The 21,921-nt window shown below is 42.0% G+C and overlaps 1 protein-coding gene across 1 annotated transcript in view; it reads right to left on the bottom strand.

The window, feature by feature from the left end:
- Window positions 1–13,787: 13,787 nt before the first annotated feature.
- LOC122553109 (F-box only protein 48) overlaps window positions 13,788–21,921 on the bottom strand; it is a 13,601-nt gene continuing 5,467 nt past the window's right edge. The window contains exons 2-3 of the mRNA XM_043696657.1: window positions 20,214–20,779; window positions 13,788–14,306 (exon numbers count right to left, since the gene is read on the bottom strand). Of these exons, the coding sequence (XP_043552592.1) occupies window positions 14,145–14,306; window positions 20,214–20,516 (465 nt within the window). The 5' untranslated portion in view covers window positions 20,517–20,779 and the 3' untranslated portion in view covers window positions 13,788–14,144. The remainder of the gene's footprint in view (window positions 14,307–20,213; window positions 20,780–21,921) is intronic.

Here is a 21,921-nt window from a genome sequence, read left to right as displayed (position 1 = left end):
TGGGATTATGTTCAGCATGGACTGGTTGGGCCGAAGGGGCTGTTTCTGTGCTGTATGATTATGACTCTTAATTGCCCCCTCTGAAATGGCCTAGCAAGCCGTGCAATTCAAGGGCATTTCGAGATGCTGTGATTCTAATATGCCATGATAGAATAAAGAAAATGACACTGCATTACATCACCGTAGAGTTAGATTGAGCAATAAAGTTATTGCAATTCACCAAACTCTCACTGCACGGAGTAACAAAGGTCAAGAATGTGACAAAAGGCATTTATTCCATTCAGGCTCAGTCATTTTACAACTTTAAAACAGATGGGGTCGAGGTAAAGTGGTTCAAAGTTATAAGGGATCTGGACAGAGTGGATAGGTGGAAAAGTGAATAGGTGGAAACTATTTCTTAGGGTGCAAGGTTCGAGAACACCACACAGTGTGACTGGAAAAAGCACCATTTACATCAAAGGGCAAGATATTTTCACGCATTGAGTGCTTAAGGCCTGGAATGTGCTGCCTGGGACTGTGGTGGTGGTGCATTCAATTGTGGCTTTTAAAAGTGAATTAAATAAACACCTGAACGGGTAGACATTCTCAATGCTGTGGAGAAGAGGAAAGGGATCCCCCGTTTAAGACAGAGATGAGGAGAACCTTTCCTCTCAGATGGTCATGAGGCTTTGGAACGGTCTTGCCCAGGTAGCAGTGGTGGCAGGATCAAAGGGTATTTTTAAGGCAGAGAAAGACAGATTTTGGCTAACAAGTAAGTCGATACTTATCGCGGGGTTGGGGGGGGGGTCGGCAGGTGAACATATGAATTAGGAGTAGAAGTAGTCCATTCGGCCCCTCGAGCCACCCATCTCTTTAAACTTACAGATTATTGACAGGCCTGGATAGAGTGGACATGGAGAAAATGTTTCCACTCATTAGAAAGACTAGGACCCAAGGGCATAGGCTCAGAGTGAAAAGGCAACCCTTTCGAACTGAGATAAGGATGAATTTATTCAGCCAGAGGGTGGTGAATGTATGGAACTCATTGGCACATGGAGCTATGGAGGGCAAATCATTGAGGTAGATGGTAAGGGGATCAAGGTTTATGGAGACAGGGCAGGACAATGAGACTGAGAAACACATCAGCCATGATTCATTAGCCAGAGCAATCTTGATGGGCTGAATGGCCAAATTCGGCTCCTATATCAATGGTCTTGAGGAAGTGATGAACTGTTGAGAGTGAAATCGATCCAAGGTATCAAGATTAAACAATCTCGCATCAAATTAGTAGCTGATTTTTCACCAAACCCAAAACTTTTTCACTGAAGTTCACACACCAATTGTCCCAGCTCTGCCCGGAAAACTCAACTCCAAGTCTCACAGTCATTTTGACTCAATTTGGATTTTAAAATTTTGTCTATATTTTCCAAGTCAATGGCAAATAAACACAGACAAAAAGTCAGCTGCCAGTGGGTCACGAGTCAATTTCCCCAGCTGTTGGTGAATTTCACTCTGAAGACATCCTTGGGTTTGAATACAAGAATACGTCCACTCTAAGAGTCACCAAAACCCACCCAACGCCAATAAATGAGAATGTGAGAACAAATGCAGGTCTTAACATGGTGCCCAGTTTATTGTTCATTCAAGTATGTTAGTGATGTACCTGTGGGAATATGTTCTCACAACTTCTGACCGGTTACTGTGTGTAGGAACTCCATCCACCGAAACCACCACCCAACAACCCCGCCCCCAACCTCCACACACACACACACACACACATTCATATACACACATATGCACACGCATGCACACACACACATGTACACATACACACGCACACACACATGGACATACATACACACACGCGCGCACACACAGACACACAGGATGCTGGTTGCTTTGAGAGATACAAAACCTCCCTGTAAACATGGTTTGTGTGGTTTGTCAGGAATGATATGCGACATTATGGCCATCCCTCTATCTGCCTGTCAGTTCCACATTTAGTAATAGCATGATGACTAACTCACGGCCTGATAATGCATTTTGAAAGTCTTCAACAAGTTTTGGTGCTATCTTTTGAAAAAAAGGAGATATGTGGGCGCATTTTGACTTCGCAGCTGAAGCTGTTCTGCACTGATGCAAACTGCCTTGTGTAATGGAACTGTCAGAAGCTCCCAGTATTGGAGGTTGTTGTGCCTTCCCTCATGGATGTCCAATTTTAAAAACCAGCAGTGAGTGTACATAGAATAACAGAAAGTGTACAGCACAGGAACAGGCCTTAAGACCATTTCACCTAAGGAATAGAAACCGGAAGAGGCCATTCAGCCCCTCAATTCTGTTGTGGCTGATCCAACATTCCTCACGTTTACTTTCCTGCCCTTCCTCCATAACTCTTCATTCCTCGACTGATCAAGAATCTATCTATCTCAGCCTTAAGTATACACTGCTACCATAGCTCTCAGGGGCAAGGAATTCCAAAGACTCACAACCTGCTGAGAGAAGGAATTCCTCCTCATCTCAGTCTGAAGTTGGTGCCCCTTTATTCTGAGACTATACCCTCTGCTTCTGGACTCTCCCATGAGGAGAAACATCCTCTAATAATTGACCCTGTCAAGCCTCATTAAGAATCTGATATGTTTCAATGGGATCACCTGTCATTCTTCCAAACTCCAGTCTGTAGAGTCCCAACCTGTTTTACCTTTTGCTCAGAAGACAACCTTCCATTGTAGGAACCCTTATGAACCTTCTCTGAACTGCCCCCAATGATGTAATATTTTCGCTAAACAAGGGGACCAAAACTGTACTTTCAGCCCATCTGAGCCATCACAGCGGTGTTTATATTTCAGAAAAGCCTCCGATGGTTTGAGCTGGACTGTGGGTAGATCTGCCTCTATGGATATCACCCTCAGTCGCTCTGTCCTCAGGGATTCTTACCCATGAATCTCAGACTAAAGCTTTTATACTGCATTGTGATGGCTGTTCTCTTAGACAGAGTCTGTCTTCACTCAGAGTCTGTTCTGCATCTATCTCTGCCTTACCTGAAGAATAACACTATCCTCTGAGCCTGTCCCATTAACTGGGCTTTGCATTGTTGTGGGATTGGAACTTTGCTATTATGGGGATGGTGGGTTCAGAGCCTGGATTAATGGCAATTTTTATGCAAGGAGATGGCAGGTGGCTTACTGGCCTGTTGCCACCTCCAAGCAATTTGTCCCCTGGCAACGTTTCAGTGACGTTAGCCTGCCTACCCGGCAACAGTGAGCAAGCAGTAAGCTGGTTTACATGAGGTATTTGTCGTTGGTGTCCTATAATTGTCAGAGGGGTGTGTTGTATGTGCTGCAAAATTAAACAGCGCCCACTGGGGCATAGTGACAAAACCAAAATGTGACGATCAATGGAAATGTATAAAAACCAAGTCAAAGTATCACTATCTGGGCTGATGCACCCCAGCCATTGTGGTGCCCACTGGTCTCTAGAGGCCAATCCTCCTATTGGCCTGTAGTCTAAGAGCTTATTTGATGAACACTGGTATAGGATAAGAAGTCGCAACAAAAAGAGGCATTTAGCTTAATGAGTTTATTGCATGATAGGAAAGTTACATTGGCTGGTTACACATAATAACAAGGACACATTGGTCTCCATTCAAGCAAGACTCCTCTTTACCCTGCCCCAAAACTGTATGACATCATCAGGTTGGGTGGAGCTTGATGCCATGTCCAATCTTAACCCTTTCAGAACCACAGCCTTGTATAATAGTGTCAGCACCATGGTGTGTCAGTACCTTATCCAAACTGAGGAATTGGCTACAGAGCAGGAACATTTGGATGAAAGCAGTAGCCAAACCGTTCTTTGCCATTTAAGTCAGCAAAGTGGAGGTCACACAGTCCTGTCCCTGGTGGAAGCTGAGTTTTCCAATGTGTGTGTGTGCTCGCGTGCGTGTGAGGGGAGGAGGTTAATCTCTGGAAGAGGGGGCTCATCACCTCCTGTCCCTTGGAAGTGTCTTCCCCAGCCCAAAGTGGATGGTGGTCAGAGACCCACCAACACAGCTCCCCCAAAACTGTCTTGCTATGTCCAAGAATAGGGACCAGGGAATGGTTCCTGACTGTCTGAGGGAAGGTCATCTCTAAGGTCTACATCCAATACACCCCTATACCAGCTCACACATGATCCTGTTTTGGTTTCCGTTCCTCTGTCGGTCAGGAAAGATTGTCATGATTTGGAGATGCCGGTGTTGGACTGGGGTGGACAAAGTTAAAAATCACACAATGACAGGTTATCGTCCAACAGGTTTATTTGGAAGCACTAGCTTTGTGAGCGCTGCTCCTTCATCAGGTGGTTGTCCGCTCTCTGGGGTGTCACTCCCCCTCTTGGAGGTTGTCCTGCGAAACTGGATATTTAAAAGTCACTTAGGAGACTCTCCTCTTTTCGAATGCCCAAAGTCAGTGCACATTTCCCTCCTGTTCCTGTAGAAAAGCCAACTTACTGCCTCCACCCCCCCCGACCCCCCCCCCCCCACCCACCCCCCAATCCCCTCCCGGCTCCTGTTTCTTTTCTGTGTTGAAAAGTGCCAATAGTAACAGTCAGCTTACATTTCCATTTTCTGTCTGGTGATACTGTTACCCCTGATTCTGCTGGAATCATTTCAGATGGTGGAACCTAAATACTGGTGAGAACTGAGGCGTCAATGTTGTGTCAAAACCTCCATCCATCCCTGTCCTGCGTATCCATGGAGACAACTCCGGCCTCTCTACAGATTTCTGCTCCTCATCATTGCTGTAGGCCAGGAACAGCAAAAGCTCTATCACATTAAAAATCCCACCAAGCTCGGTAGTGAGGGAACAGAAATAGAAACTTTCTCACAGAGATCACACGTACACAAGGAGAGGAGAAAGCACCAGATGGTGAAAGAGAAGTGAGCTACAGCAAGATCTTACTGCACAGGAACTAATGACAAATTGGAACTGTTTAGTATGTCTCCTCCACACATTACATGAGCAGTAACATTCAGATGTCCACAATTTCAATTTTCAATTAATTTATCCTTGCCACGAGGACATTGGTCCCATTCTTATTTATGTGAGGAGTTTTCAATTTTAATGGAATAGTGTAGGATAGATGGGCTTCAGATTGGTTCCACAGGTCAGCGAAACATCGAGGGCCGAAGGGCCTGTACTGCGCTGTAATGTTCTATGTTCTATGTTCTATGTCGGAGAAGCTGCAATATCAGATGGTTACAAGATCACAACCCCCTCAACGTAGTTTTCAATTCCATTTGGCAAGTTTTCTTGGACAGGTGTCATGTCCTCCCATGTGGGAACTGGGTTGAGGGGATAAGGAGATACTGTTCTCACTTGAAAAGGATCAAGAACAAGATTGAGAAGAATTTGCAAAAGGAGCAAATGTGATGTGAGGAAAACTTCTTCCACACAACCTGTGGCTGTGGTCTGGAATGCACTTCCTGGAAGTGTAGTGGTTGGCATGGAAAATGCAGGGTTAAAGGGATATGGTGGTGGGTGGGTTTGGACCGTACATCCTTCAGAGGGTCAGAGGGACTTGGTGGGCTGAGTGGCCTGCTGTAGGGATTCAATGATTGAAAAATAAAGTGCAAGGATAGAGAATTGACTGAGGAAGCAAGTCTCAGGGACTATTAATATTTGACACTTCCTGAAGTTGACTTAAATGCAACATCAAACTTGATTTAAACAGTTAGACCTTGTTTGGTTACACCTTAACAAATCTGTGACCATTCTTACCCACTAGCAACAGGAGAACGTTGATTGATCATAAGGAGTGGTTTTTGACTGGCTCTCAGAGCGCTCTTCTGTACGGTTAAGTTCCAAAAGCAGTCAAAATGAGAAATGCTGAACTTCAAAGTTTTTACCCTTATTTTCAAATTCCACCACAGTCTCCACCTTCCTTATTTCCACAACTACTTCCAACTCCACAAGCCTCCAAGCTATCTACGTTCCTCCAAATTCTAGCCTCTCGAGAGCATCCCTGAATCCAATCACTCAAACATCTCTTTGTCTGCCTGCCTAGTCTGCAGTTCCCTCCTTAAGGCTCCCTTAGCTCTCTCTCTCTTCTCTAAGTCCCACCTCAAAACCTGATATCTCTGTCCAGGTTTCCAGTAACCTGCTTACCTGTCTCTTTAAGTGGCCCATTGCCAAAATTTCTTTCATAATCTCTTGTTTGGAACAGTTCTGATTTTTTCCAATCACTGGGTAAGCGTCAAGATAATCAGAGGGTTAGATAGGGTGGACAGTGAGAGCCTTTTTCCTTAAATGGTGATTGTTAGTATGAAGGGACATAGCTTTAAATTGAGGGGTGATAGATATAGGACAGGTGTCAGAGGTAGTTTCTTTACTCAGAGGGTAGTAGGGTCATCGAATGCACTGCCTGCAACAGTTGTAAACTCACCAACTTTAAGGGTTTTTAAATGGACATTGGATAGACATATGGATGAAAATGGAATAGTGTAGGATAGATGGGCTTCAGCTTGGTTCCACAGGTCGGCGCACCATCGAGGGCCGAAGGAATGTTCAATGTTCTACGTTCTATGTCGGAGAAGCTGCAATATCTGATGAATACAAGATCACAACCTCCTCAGCACAGTAAGTTTCCCTTCAATGCTGTTGGTAACTTTCAAATAGTTACAAGTTTCTCATTTCCTGTCACACACATATACCTTATTTCAGCTGACCCAGACCTATGACCACACAGGAAATGTCTCATTTGTAAAGGAACTATGAAATGTATTCACGCGGTCACAGCATTTATGCAAATCTAACTTTGAAATGATTCATGAACATCAACAATAACATTTAGCCAATCCCTTTTGTCACCCAAAAATGACCCAAGACCATTAACTAAGGGTGCCATCAACTACGATATGAGACTGAACCACATGGGGAAGTATTAAAAGAAGGAACAAAAGGCTTGAGTCACAGAGATAGGCTTCAAGAAGCTTGGTAAAAGAGGAAAGAAATATGAAGAGATATGGGGTGCATACCCCAGAGCTTAGAGCTCAGGCAGCTGAAGGCATAGTCACCAATGATGTAGCAGTTAAAATGAGAGGTGCTCTAAAGGCCAGAATCAGAGGAGCTCAGAGATTGTGGGGCTGGAGGAGGTTCAGTCAATAAGGAGGTATGAAACCATAAAGGCTTTTGGAAATAAGGCAGACAAGTTTTAGACAAAGATGCTTTTCTGTTGGAGCTAGAAAACAATACGAGCAAAGGTGAGTTCATAGAGATGCACAGCATGGAAACATACCCTTCAGTCCAATTTGTCCATGCTGACTAGGTATTCTAACCTAATCTAGTCCCATTTGTCAGTAGTTGGCCCAGATCCCTCTAAACCCTTCCTATTCATATGCCCTCCAGATATCTTTTAAATATAATTGTACCAGCCTCCACCACTACCTCTGGTAGCTCATTCCATAAACATACCGCCCTCTGCATGAAAACATTTGTCCCTTGGGTCCCTTTTAAATCTATCCTTTCACACCTTAAACCTATGCCCTCTAGTTTTGGACTCCTCCACCTCGGGAAAAAGACCTTGGCTATTTACCCTAACCATGTCCCTCATGATTTTATAAACCCCTGTAAGGTCATTCCGATGATCCAGGGAAAATAGCCCCAGCCTATTCGGCCTCTCCTGAATAGAACACAGCATTCCAAAAGTGGCCTAACCAATGTCCTGTACAACTGCAATATGACCTCCGAAGTCCGATAGTCAATACACTGGCTGATAAAGGCAAGCATACCAAACACCTTCTTCACTATCCTGTCTACTTAAGATTCCACTTTCAAGGAACTATGAGTTCTCCAATGTCTCTTTGTTCAGCACCACTCCCTAGGACCGTACTATTAATTGTGTAACTCCTGCCCTGATTTGCTTTTCCAAAATGCAGAACCTCACATTGATGAACAGGAAGCAGAGACATTTGAAAATATTATCTCCCTCTGAAAGTGTCAAAGAGGTTGGGGTTCTGTGAAGATTTGAGGGGTGACCTGCTGGAGGTTAATAAAATTCTGCAACATTTGACAGGGTAAACATGGGGATTATGTTTCCAATTGTCAGGGAGACGAGCACCAGGAGGCTATAAATATTCAATAATTGCTAACAGATCCGAAGGGGAAATTCAAAAGAAAACGTTTGGGCGGCACGGTGGCACAGTGGTTAGCACTGCTGCCTCACAGCGCCAGAGACCCGGGTTCAATTCCCGCCTCAGGCGATTGACTGTGTGGAGTTTGCATGTTCTCCCCGTGTCTGCGTGGTTTCCTCCGGGTGCTCTGGTTTCCTCCCACAGTCCAAAAAATGTGCAGGTTAGGCAAATTGGCCATGCTAAATTGCCCGTAGTGTAAGGTAAGGGGTAAGTGTAGGGGTATGGGTGGGTTACGCTTCGGCGGGTCGGTGTGGACTTGTTGGGCCGAAGGGCCTGTTTCCACACTGTAATGTAATCTAAAAAAAACTCTTTATCCAGAGAGTAGTGAGAAAGTGGACCTTGATACCACAGGGAGGAGTTGGGTTGAGTGTTACAGATTAAGGGGAATTTAGACAAGCAGATAAAAGACAAAGAAAGAGAGGGATATACTCTAGGGTAGGATGAAGAGGAGCAGGGTGGGGGAAGAGGTTTGTGTTCTGTATAAACACCAGCATGGGCCAGTTGGGCTGAATGGCCAATTTCTCTGTTACTTTCTCTGCTGCTCTCATGTTACCAGGCTTTAGAAACCTCTATTAAATCCCCTCTTAACCTCCTCTTGCCAACAAACATACCTGGACTATTTTCCACTTTACCAAGCAGATACTGGTATTGTAGCTGTGCTGATCTGGGGATTGCTTTCCCAATTTTGATGCATGCCCTCCCCCCGAACCCCGCCCCAAGATGTTAATACAGAGTCATAGAGTCATAGAGAGTGGTCGTGTCAGACTTTGCAGTGTGGGCCTATCAGAATGTGCCGCCATTTTGTTTGGCGGTCTGACCAATTTTGTTCTTATTCAGTGTTTTCATATTGGTTTGATACAACAGAGTGACTTGTTCACCACTTCAGATAGTGGTTAAGAGGAAACCTTGTGTGTCTGGAGCCACAGATCAGACAGACTGAGGAAGAGTGCCAGGCTTCTTGCTTGAAGGACATTTGTAAATTAGGTGAGGGGATTCTTTTAACAGCAATCTGGTAGCTTCTTGCTCACTATTAGCAATGTCCTTTAGATTGCAGACTGAATTTGCATTAATTTTGTCTTGCAACATAATCACTGTGCTACTGTACACATGGGTACACAAAAGGTCCAGTCTATGGTCAGATATGTTCAGGGTGATATCAGAGCAGCACATCACCACAGTGATCCATGATTGTCAAATATCCACAAGTGAAGAAATACTATTGGGTTGTTCTTGGGAGGGATCAGGTGCAAACCTTTGAGTTCATTGCTGTTGTCCTTGCTGGAAAACTCACAGAGAGCAGGGCCGAGTCTTGAACTGGAAATATGATTATCAAGAGCCAGCTTCAGCTCTGTGGTAGCGTCGCAGACTTGTGGGTTCAAGTCTCATGACGCGATTCTAAGAATAGCAGAACAGCTCTTCCTGCTTTCCTTCCACAAAACTGATGCCTCCATCTGCATCACCCTGTTAACAGATCATAGAATCCTTCCAGCTTGGAAGCAGGCCATTTGGCCCAGTGAGTCCACATTGGCTCTCTGAAGAGCATCCCACCCAGACCCAGCCTATCCCTGTAATTCTGCGTTTGTCATGGCTAACCCACCTAACTTGCACATCCCTGGAAACTATGGGCAATTTAGCAAGGCCAGAGAAGGATTATGGGAGGAAACCAGAGCACCCAGAGGAAACCCACGCAGACACGGGGAGAATGTGCAAACCCCACACAGACAGTCGCCCCGAGGGTGGAATTGAACCCGAGTCCCTGGCGCTGTGAGGTAACAGTGCTAGCCCCTGAGTTATCCAGGTGTGCCAGTTTTTAATTGTATGAATGGTTGTGAGATCTTGCTGTGCTCCAACTGTTTGCCTCATTTTCTAGGTTTTAAAAGTACTCCATTCAATATAAAGAACGATAAAGAGGTGCTCTTTCAATCTTAGGTTGCTTTTTTAAAAATCTGTTCCGTTCCCATGGTTGCAATCTCCATCTGAAAGAAAGAAGTGTGCCATTCTGGAACAGGCTGTCTGAAAGGATGGTACAAACAAATCTGATATTGCAAACTGCAACTGATAAATACATTAAGAGGATAAAAATGCATTGCTGATGGGGAAGGCGACGGCAGTGGGACTAGTTCAATCATACTGTCAAAGAACCAGCACACACACAATGGACAGAGCGGCCATCGTCGGTTCCACATAACTGTAACATTCTTCAAGAATGTGTACAAAGTAAGGAATTGTTTCCTCCCAGAAGGTTCTGATCCCAAATTAGGTTTAAACATGATGTATCGCATGACAGATGTAAAGGAGGTCACCTTTATTCTTGCACAAATAAGGAATAAATTCATCGTGGAATCTAACGTTTGCCGTGACTAACTAATAAACTATGTTCAGTTCTATTGGATATGTCTTTAATCCATATTAACTGTGTACTCAAAGTTAACAGAAAAGTTATCCAACCTCTGGTATTGTTAAAATGTCACTGTTTGTTAATTCCACACAAGAGAGATATGGATGGGCAGAAACTTTGTTTTTGATCAACTTTCACTCAAGTACATTTTTAGTAGTCTGTGAATTACTGTGTCTGTGCTGAGCTGATTAGCTAAGTGGCACTTCCTACAATGACGTAAATTTGTGAGCTGCATTGCCAACTATTGGTGTGAAGTATAGCTCACAATTCATTCTTGTACTTCCGTCTTCACTTGAACATTGGAATTGACTCCTCATAAATATAGAAGAGCTGCCCACAGCCATGGTATTATTGAATTGCAGGGCAGGATCAAGGGGCTGAATGGCCTACTCCTGTTCCTATGACTCTCAGTCTTCCAAGCAATTAACCCTTTCAGATTCCTATCATTTTCTTTTTCAGAATTCAATCAAGCTTGAGTAAATATAATCAATTCATCCTATTGGATTACACTGTGTAAAGTATGAGAGAATGCTGTTGGCCCAGATACATAACCATTTGGGGTCACAGAGAAGGGGTTCATTTAGCCTCATGCGGCTGTCCCACCATTCCCATCAGATCATGGCTCATTGCAATCTAACTCCACATTCCCACCTTTGTCCCATATTCCTTCATGCCTTTTGTTAACATCTATCAATCTCAAATATAGTACAACGCAACTTAATTCTGCTGAAAAACATACAAAAAATTTGAAGCATCTTTGTTTGCACCCACCAGGACTATTTGCATCTCTCTCCTGTGTGAAAAGAGTGTGCTGATTGATTGGTTGGCAAGTGAGCTCAGATTGGTAGAGACATTGCCATGGAGAATGCACCAATTGAATGGTGACCGACAGTTAACTACCGAGCTTTTTAAAATTTAAACCAGTCTGGTTGAGTCTGCTTGGCCAAGGCATTGCCCTGAGGAACAAAACTAGGAAACGGCTGTCACTTACTTTGTTGAGTTGAAAAGGCCAAGTGCATGCATGTTCTGTCTGCAAAAATAAGACCCCTGTGCACTAATATATGTACATGCCAGTACAGTCAAATATCTACATCTTATTAAAGATCTGCAAATCTGCACTTCCTACATGTGGGATTTTACCACTTGTGCTTCCCTCGAGCATCAGAGCCCTCCATTTCAGTTGCCAGCAGCAGGAAGAACAGGAGCTTAGACCAGGGGCCTGTCAGGAAAGGTGAGTCACTGGTTTAAAACTTTAAAAGCCACCTCGAGCGTCAGCAGCACCTTGGATAGCAGAGGTTTCTGGCAAAGGAGGGACATTTTCTCCCCCTCAGCTTTATAAGTGAGTGTTTTGTAAACCTGAGACTCTACGCTTGAAGGGCCTCCCACCCATCCACCTCCTCTAACCTTAAACACCAGGGAGACATCAGGTAAGCTTCTCTTCTAAGCTTCTCCTCTTTTTTTAAACTTTCTGATAACAGGTCTAGCTGGGATGGCAGTGCAGGGAGAGGAATGTTCTTCCGGCATGATGTTTGAGGTGAGGGACGCCATTAGTGTCACATCCAAGTACATCTGCATGAGGTGCACCCAACTCTTGCTCCTCCAAGACCGCGTTAGGGAACTGGAGCGGGAGCTGGATGAACTTCGGATCAGTCGGGACGCAGAGGCTGTGATAGATAAGAGTTACAGAGAAGTAGTTACCCCTAGGCACGAAGAAAGCTGGGTAACCTTTAGAAGGGGAAAAACAGCCAGTGCAGAGGTCCTCTGTGATTGTTCCCCTGGAAAACAAGTATACCCTTTTGGATACTGTAGGGGGGGAACAATTTACGAGGGGCATGCACTGGGGTTCAGGTCTCTGGAACAGAGTCTATCTCTGTTGCACAGAAGGGAAAGGGGGGAAAAGAAGGAGAGTGTTAGTCATTGGGGACTCAGTAGTGAGAGAGTCAGATACAAGGTTTGTTGGGAACGAAAGAGACTCACGGTTGGTGTGTTGCCTCTCAGGTGCCATGGTCCATGATGTCTTGGATCATGTCTTTGGGGTCCTGAAGGGAGAGAGTGACCAGCCCCAAGTCGTTGTCCACGTAGGTACCAACGACATAGGTAGAAAGAGGGATAGGGATGTAAGGCAGGATTTCAGGGAGCTAGGGTGGAAGCTGAGAGCTAGAACAAACAGAGTTGTTATCTCTGGTTTGTTACCCCATGCTGTGTGATAGCGAGGCAAGGAATAGAGAGAGCTATCAGCTGAAGATGTGGCTGCAGGGATGGTGCAGGAGGGAGGGTTACAGGTTTATGGAATTGAGGCTCATTCTGGGGAAGGTTTTTGTCCAATGTGTGCAGGAGGGTTTCCTGACACAGTATAACGAAGGACTGACAAGAGGTAAGGAGCCACACTGGATCTGGTACTTGGTAATGAACCAGGCCAGGTGTTTGATTTAGTGATAGGTGAGCACTTTGGAGAGAGTGACCATAAATTGGTAACGCTTAGTTCAGTGAGGAAAAGGGATAGATACATTCCAAAGGGCAAGAGTTATAGATGGGGGAAGGGCAATTATAATGCGATTAGGCAAGACTTCGGAGGCATAGAATGGGACAGCAAGATGCAGAGGGTGGGGACAATCAAAACATGGAGCTGATTTAAGGAACTAGTCCCGTTTGTCTAGTCCATATCTATCCCATCCATGTACCTGTCCAAATGTTTCTTAAATGGTAATGTTGTACTCGCCTCCACTGCTACCTCTGGTAGCCTGTTCCAGATGCTCACCACCCTCTGTATGGAAACATTGCCCCACTGGACCCTTTTGTGTCTCTCCCCTCTCACTTTAAACTATGCCCTCTAGTTTTAGCATCTGAACTCACATTCTAGGAATAAAAAGATATGATTACAAATGTAAGTGATTATTATTCCAATTCCCATAAAAGCCACGAGGGTGAACTACTATATCTCTACCGTAGTTTCAGCTGAGGATAGCTAACCGAGCCCAGACCAGCAGTGAACCTTTCAGTCTGTTTTCTTCAGTCTTTGCATTGATCAACAAAGTCATCAAAAAATTGATAATTTAACTTCAGTAATAAAACAAACCTCAAAGTTAACAGAAACCAGAAACAAATGCATTGACTGAATTATTCAATATTACTAAGATTTGAAAAAGGTAATGATTATATTCACTCCTGTAGCACACCTAAATCAATTAGATTTTTTTAAGTGCTGCTGAATGAACTACAGAATTGCCAAAATTGGCAGCAGACGGATGAGTCAAAACAACTAGGTCCAAGGTTTATTTCTGACTGTACATTACCAAGAGAAAGAAATCAAAAATAGTGTTATTATCACACCTCCATGATCAATTTACAAAGAAAAACAAAAGTGCTTAAAACAGTGGAACATATTTCTTGAAAAAGGAGCTATATTTTTAAATATTCCAATAAAATTGCAACTTCAAAATAAATTCCATTTCTAACTATTCAAAGATTACAAATGCAATAAAATTTCTTATTTACTATTTTTAAAGCATAAACCATTTGACAAATAAAACTTTTATTTTAGTGCTTTTAGCTTTGTTTTGTAAGTGCATGATGCTGCAAAAAATGCCCCAACTTAACACAATACTATCTTTCCAGTTCTGCCTCCAGTATCTCTCCCCAAGCATCTGCATCCATTTCACACATACTGTTGTGCAGAAGCTCAGCTGCAGAATGAATGTGACTGTATTGACCATCTAACCATGCGCGTTTTATGTTGCTTTTCTTGTAGTTCCTCATCAGAGTAACCTAAATATTAAGCAAATAAAATGTTTCAATTTTAATATTCCTTTTATCACTTATGAAATAAAAGCCAAACAGCGTATATGGGCTAAATCAACAACTAAGGTCATTCCACTTGCCAATAAAGTATTTGCACTAAGTAGAAAGTTACATTTGATGAAAATGCTGCACAATATCGGATTTCATCTCTGAATGACTGAGGAAAAAAGGCTGGTCAGTTTTTAAAAAATGTTGTGAATGCACTGTTATTTTTCAACATGGCATGATTTTTATATAATGCATGTTATAATTTATCATTAAACTCTGTTGCCTTGGCCATTCGCCTTTTTGTTTTCTGATCTACCTTGTATCCTGGTCAAATGTTTCAATTTTAAAAGCACCCTGAATTTTCATTGCTCTACCACTGCAGCTGCAAATTATGGAATTCCCTCCCCAAACTGGTTGGCCTCTCCACCTCATTTAAGAAGCTCCTTAATCTGACTTCTTTGAGCAAGCTTTTGGTCATCTACCCAATTTGGTGAGAAATTGTGCTTCATAGAACTTTCCTGCAGGTATGTCTCATATTAATGACATTATGTAAATACATGAAACTGTTTTTGTAATAACCACACACTTCGTGATCTCTTAGTCAACAGTAGATCAGCAAACTCTTGTTAATTTTTTAACAACAATATCGGGGTTAATGAACAGAGACTCTTGTGCTAGTAGCTCTCACATGAGTTTCTTTTAAGATTTACTTGTGAAAGATGCAATTGAAATCTCTGTTTAAAAAAAGATGTAAAATATTGACTTTGCTATGATATCTTGGTTATAATTCTCCCTGTAAAGTGGAAACTTTACATTGCTACTAGAAATAGAAGCCAGGTTGCTGAGGAATCCTTCAATCCCAACAGTGTGGCTGATTATAGAATAAACGTATAGTCAAACTGGGTTAAAAATGCCCAAACTGCACGTATAATTTCTTCAAACAGAAAAAAATATAAACTTTTTTTATTCCATCAGTCGAAGATGGATTGAAACTAGGTCCTAAAGGTGAATGAAAATGTGCTAAACTTCTGGTTAAGATAGAAAAGTGTTGCAAGTCTGAGGATTGGGAGAACTTTAGAATTCAGTTAAGGAAGACCAAGCAATTAATTAAGACAAAGTGAATAAAATATGAAAGTAAACAGCAAGATGCATAAAACCAGACAGCAAAGGAAGGGGCTTCCAAAGCAGGGGGTTACAGACTTGTTAGCTTGACTTTAGTAATAAGAAGAATACTCTAAACTATTATAAAAGATTGTGATTTCTGGAAAGTTAGAAAAAAAAATTCGACACCAGGTTATAGTCTAACAGGTGAACTCCAAATCACAACCTTCCAGGTGAAGCCACCTGCAGAAGGAGCAGTGCTCCAAAAGCTTGCGATTTCAAATAAACCTGTTGGACTATAACCTGGTATCATGTGACTTCTGACCTTGTCCACCCAACCCAATACTGGCACCTCACAGAAAGTAATTGTCTGATTGGGAAGAATCAACATGAATTAATGAAGGGGAAATCACGTTTGACAAGCCTGATTTGGCTTTTTGAGGATATTATCAGTAGGGTTGGTGTGGGGGAACCAGTGGAATTATTTGGATTTTCACAAGACTTCTGATAAAGTCTGACTCAGAAAGTTATTTAAGTTTAAAGCATATGAAATTAAAGCATATTCTAGCATGGATTGAAGATTGTTAACAGGCAGAAAACAGGGAGCAGAAATAAATGGATCACTCTCAGATTGGCAGGCTGTGACCAGCGAGGTACTATAGGTATCAGTGCTTGGGTCCCAGTTGTTCACAATCTATATCAATGATTTGGATATGGGGACAGACTGTATTATTTCTAAGATTGTACTTGATAGTTGTGAGAACGAGAGTTGTGAGGAGAATGCAAACGGACTCAGCTGGATTTAGACATGCTGAGTGAATGGGGCAAGAGGTTACCAGGTGGACTATGATGTGGATAGGTGTGACAATATTCACTTAAGTAGGAGGAATGAAGGTTCAGAGTATTTATGAAGTGATGAGAGATTAGTAAATCCAAAGGGACCTGGATGACCTCGTTCCAAAGTTGCTGAAAGCAAGCAATTTGGAAGGTAGACAGCATGTTAATTTTTATCATAAGAGGATGGCAGCACAGAGGTAGGAAAATTTCAATTGTATAGAACCTGTGTTAGAGCATATTGCGAATACTGTGTGCAGTAAAGAAGGGTACACTTGCCATAGAGGTATTCCTGGGATGATGGAGCTATCCAGGAGCAGAGAAATAGGAAACTGGGTCTGCATTCTCTTACATTAAAAAAATGAGAGTTGGCCTCATATAACTTGCAAAATTCATCAAGGGATAGATAGATTAGATGCACAAGGGATGTTGCTTTACACTCAGGGTGGGGGCCATAGTCTCAGAATAACAGGCAACTTCTTCGGGAATGAGGTGAGAAGAAATCACTCAGAGGATAGTGAATCTTTGAAATTCTCTACCCCAGACAGCTGTAGAAGCTCAGTGATTAAGTAGGTTCATGGCAGAGATTTATAGATTTCTAGTTACTAATGACATTAAGGAATATGAGGCTAGCATGGTAATATGACATTGTGGTAGATTATAGCCCATTATTTAGAATGGCGGAGAAGACTTGAGGAGCTGAACGACATATTCTTTCTCCTATGTTGCTACAACTTGAAAAATGAAAACAGTGATGATCATGAACTCAGGGATGTGGATATGTTCATATTTTTGCCATTAATATTCCCTTCAGGACCTGCTTTGGCACAGTCAAAACATTTGAGTATGCCAAACTAAAGTACACTGCATGCTTGCAGTGGTCCCCACGGTTATTACAGATGGAATTATCCAACTTTCAATACAATACAAAAGTTTTTAAGAAAGATTGCAACAAATGTTTATTGCAGAACTCTACAAATGTGGGTCATATGAAGAAAGTATTTTTATTTATTCAAGGGAATGTGGGCTTAAGTGGCTGGGCCTGCATTTATTATTGGTTGCCCTTGGGAAGGTGGTGGAGAGCTGCCTTCTTGAACAGCTGCAGTCCATGTGCTCTAGGTAGACACTGTAGGTTAGGGAGGGAGTTCCAGGATTTTCACTACACAACACTGAAGGAATAGTGATAAGTTTCCAAATCAGCATGGTGAAGTGATTCAAAAACTACACTGGTTCATAAACATCAATACAAGGAAACACTATGACTGGCAATCAGAACATTTCTGATGCCAGATATCTGAAACAGGAACCGAAAATGCTGGAAAGACTCGGCTTCTGTGGACAGAGGAACTGAGTTAATTATTTAAGTCGATAATTTTTTTTAAGAGATAGAATAGGTTTTGAATGAGGACTGGGTAGGGCAAGAACAAAAAGAGGGTCTGTGATAGGAAGACAGGAGGAATTGAATACAGAATAGTTAAACCTATTGGTCAAAGAGAATACAAATGGGACAAGGAAAAAGGCAAAAGATGCACCGACAGCAGGTCTCCCTATTGTAGGAAGATTTGGAGATGCCGGTGTTGGACTGGGGTGTACAAAGTTAAAAATCACACAACACCAGGTTATAGTCCAACAGGTTTAATTGGAAGCACACTAGCTTTCGGAGTGCTGCTCCTTTAACAGGACCTGATGAAGGAGTGTCGCTCCGAAAGCTAGTGTGCTTCCAATTAAACCTGTCGGACTATAACCTGGTGTTGTGTGATTTTTAACTATTATAGGAAGGATATCATTAAGCTGGAGAGGGTTCAGAACAGATTAACTAGGATGGTGCTGCAAATGAAGGTTTTGAGTTGTCACCTTATAGAGATTTATAAAATTATGACAGATATAGTTCCAGGGAATAGCGGTTATCTTTTGCCTAGGGTGGGGCATTTCAAGATTAGGGGGCATGTTTTTCTGGTGAGAGGAGAAAGATTTTAAGAAGACATGAGGGGCAATTGGTTTACACAGAGAGTGGTCCATATGTGGAATGAACTTCCAGGGGAGGGTGAGGATGCAGGTACAGTTGCAACATTTAAAAGACATTTAGATAAGGACGTGAATAAAAAATATTGGAGGGATATGGGTCAAATGCAGGCAGGTGGGTCTGATTTAGTTTGGAATTATGTTCAGCATGGACTGGTTGGACCAAAGGGTATGTTTCTGTGCTATGATTCTAAATGATGTGCCAAGAGTGGATGCCAAACTGAAAGAAAAATAACACAATGCAAATAAAAAAGTGTCCGTCCATCTGGCGGAATCTGTGATCAGACTTAACGATTTCTCCTTTAATTCATTTCACTACCTCCAAAAAGGTGTTGCTATGCATATCCATTTAGATCCTAGCCATGCCAATCTTTTTATCAGATATGTGGAACATTCCTTGCTCCAGTCCTACTCAGATCCCCTCCTTAAACTCTTTTTCCCCTATATGGATGACCATATTAGCATTGTGCACCTGTTCTCGGTACATCTTTGTTTCTTTCCTTGTTCCACCTTTACTTTCTTTGGCTCTGGGGCCTAGCTCTTCTACCACTCAGTTCCTCCTGATTTCCATTCCATCACACGTCTTTCTTTTGTTCTTATCTCACCCAGCCCTCATTCAAAATCTATTTCATCTTGAACTTCACCCAGTCCTGATGAAAGGTCATCAACCTGATGCTGCAAGACCTGATGAGTAATACCAGCATTTCCTATTTTTATTTTGAAACTATCAATCTGCTTTTTATCTACAGTCATTAATCAACTCTGCTTATATTCATAGCTTTTTTCTGTGAAAGTCACATTACAAAATGTAGTTATGCTTATATGTCCTGTACTGCATAAACAGAGGTCATAAAATCATTGAATAATATAAGAGGAGGTCTGGATTTCAAGTTGCATTGCATCTGCTCCAGAGGTGTGTAAAAACATTTCTGAACAGGTTGATCAGAAAATATCCTGAAGGTGGCTATTTGGATCATCAATTCTGTGCCAGCTCTTTCAAAGATCAATTGAGTTACTCTCATTAGTCAGCTCTTTTTACATGTTCCTGAAACATTTTCTTTCTCATGTCTTTATCCAATTCTTTTTTGAGGGGTTCCTGTCAAAACTGTTTCCATCAGCCTATCAAATGGCATATTCCAAACGATAACTGCTTGCTGAAAAAATGATTTTCTCATATCACTCCGCATTCTTTTACTAATCAACTGTGTACTCTGGTTATCAATTGGAAATAGATCTTACTCCCTCTCAACTCTCCAATTTTAAATACCTTCATCAAACCTCCTTTTAGCCTTTTCTGCAATAAGAACAATCCCAGTTCTCCAGTGTCTCTGCATAACTGTAATCCCTCATCCCTTGAACTATCTTGGTGACGTAGTAGTAGTGTCACTGGACTAATAATAGTAGTACTGCTCTGGAGATTTGGGTTCAATTTGAAAAGAACACAAAGATTTTGGAGAGAATACTCCAAACTCTGTGTTCTTTTCAAACTGGCCTGTTTACAATTGAACCCACATGTCCAAAGTAGTACCAGTATCATTAGTCCAATGACACTACTACTATATCGCTATTTACCTGCTTTACTGTATGGTGTTCACTCCACCAGCCTTTCTATATCCTCTTAACATCTATCATGGTCTTCTTCATCTCATATGGTCTTTGGCATTACCATACTTGTCTATCCTGGGCTTCGCTAATAATTTTTTATATCAGAAGTGCATGCTGCTCCCTGCTGGATGGAATGAGCATTCTCCTTAAAGTGTTTCCATTCCTATAATATTTGCATTTATAATATGTTGGACAATAGCAGGGAGAATACTGGTGAAAAAGAGAAACAGAGGTGACAGTGAAGCACTCTTGAGAAAAAAGGAATAGGGTGGAGGTCGACAATAAAAATGCTTATTCATGCAAATCACTGCCAACTGCACAAACCTTCCATGAAAGTCCATGTGCTCGATCCCACTGTACCTCTCTCTTGCAGACAGCCAATATGGTCAGGCAGTGATTGTACCACAGGCTGTCACTGGTTTCGATCAGATCATTCCATGCTTTGCATGTCATTGCAGCATTAGCCAGGCTTCGAATGTCCAGTTCGTTGAAAATTTTCAGAGTTAACTCTTGTGGCAAAAACTGGGCAAAATCATAACGATTTTGTAGTTTTTTCTGCCCAGTGGAGAAAATAGTTTTGTCTTCACGAATAGCAATCTGCTTATTTCTTTTGCAAGACCTTTGCATAGTTTAATTTTGTTCCAGAATCTCAAGAGATCTTTTAAATCAACCAAATCAAATTTTAACTAATCTTATTAGTTGATTCTCTGTCTCACTGACATAAGACGTTATCACCAAATTGCTTGTCCTTCTATTTATTAATCATCCCTTTTTTTGTGAATTTCTTACATCAATGTTATTGCTGTTTTTTTCTTTAGTCTCCTTTTTTTCGGTTGTCTTATGAGCTTCTCAGTCTCCTCTCCTCAGGCCGTGTGCTACTCTGCAGACCTCTGAAAAATATTGTTTACAGATTTATTCTTTTTTAGATTTTTTAATGTTCAAGACACACAGCAAATCATTAACAGAAAGGAAAAACCAAGGAACTGCAGATGTTGGAAATCAGAAACAAAATATTGCCAGAAAAACTCAGCAGTTGTGCAGCATCTGTGGAGAGAAAGCAAAGTTAACGTTTTGGATCCAGTAAAGGTTCTGAAGAAGGGTTACTGGACCTGAAATGTTTACTCTGCTTTCGCTCCCCAGATGCTGCCAGACCTACTGACTTTTTACAGCAACTTCTGATTTCATCATTAGTAGAAAGGCTTTAGCGTGTCAGTTTTAACCTGTTGCCTGTTAAGTTAAAATACAGAATATGTAATTGGTCCTGAATTACAAATTGCTAATTTATACCAAGTTATCCTGCAACTATCAATTGTATAACCTGAGTCTGTACCTGAATCTGCAAACTGTGAAACTTCTTTCACTGCCTGTAAATCATCAGTCTACACTGTTTATCCATGTACAGAGGAACCTCAATTATCCAAAGGACACAGGACAGGCAGTATTTTGTTCAGTTAACCGAATTCCGGATAATCAAATGCAGGATAATTGGGCATGATATCTTTAAATATGTAAAGTGCATATTTTGGTCAGTATAGTTTAGTCTGTCCTTTTAGCACAACTATTGACAGCTTAACTCTTTGTACCTGCCAAATTAATCTGAAATTTAGTCTTTTTTAAACCCCATCTTCTGTCAATGTTTTTCTGTATTCATCACAGGACCATGACACATGTTTCATGTTCCATGGCTTATCACCTAGAGATGACTGTCCTGATTTGACATGTATTTGATTTTATTATCGTTACTTGTACCACGAACAGTGAAAAGTTTTGTTTTGCGTGTAGTACAGACAAAGCACAACATACAAAGATAATAAAGTGATTGAACAGAGGGAGGAATACTAAGTTACGACTGCGAAGAAGGTGCATGAAAAACACAATCAACATTAGATTTGAGAGGTCCAATCTGTTGCTTACTTCTGAAGGTATTGCCTTTTCTGTTTCTACTACTTACCCACTTCATCCTCACTCCCCCGCTGTCTCCCCCCTCCATCCTCACTACCTGCACTCCCCTCCCATCCTCACTCCCCATCCC

Source organism: Chiloscyllium plagiosum, chromosome 9 (assembly GCF_004010195.1).
Source record: "Chiloscyllium plagiosum isolate BGI_BamShark_2017 chromosome 9, ASM401019v2, whole genome shotgun sequence".
Classification (NCBI taxonomy): Eukaryota; Metazoa; Chordata; class Chondrichthyes; order Orectolobiformes; family Hemiscylliidae; genus Chiloscyllium; species Chiloscyllium plagiosum.
This window is presented reverse-complemented; position numbering and strand designations above follow the sequence as displayed.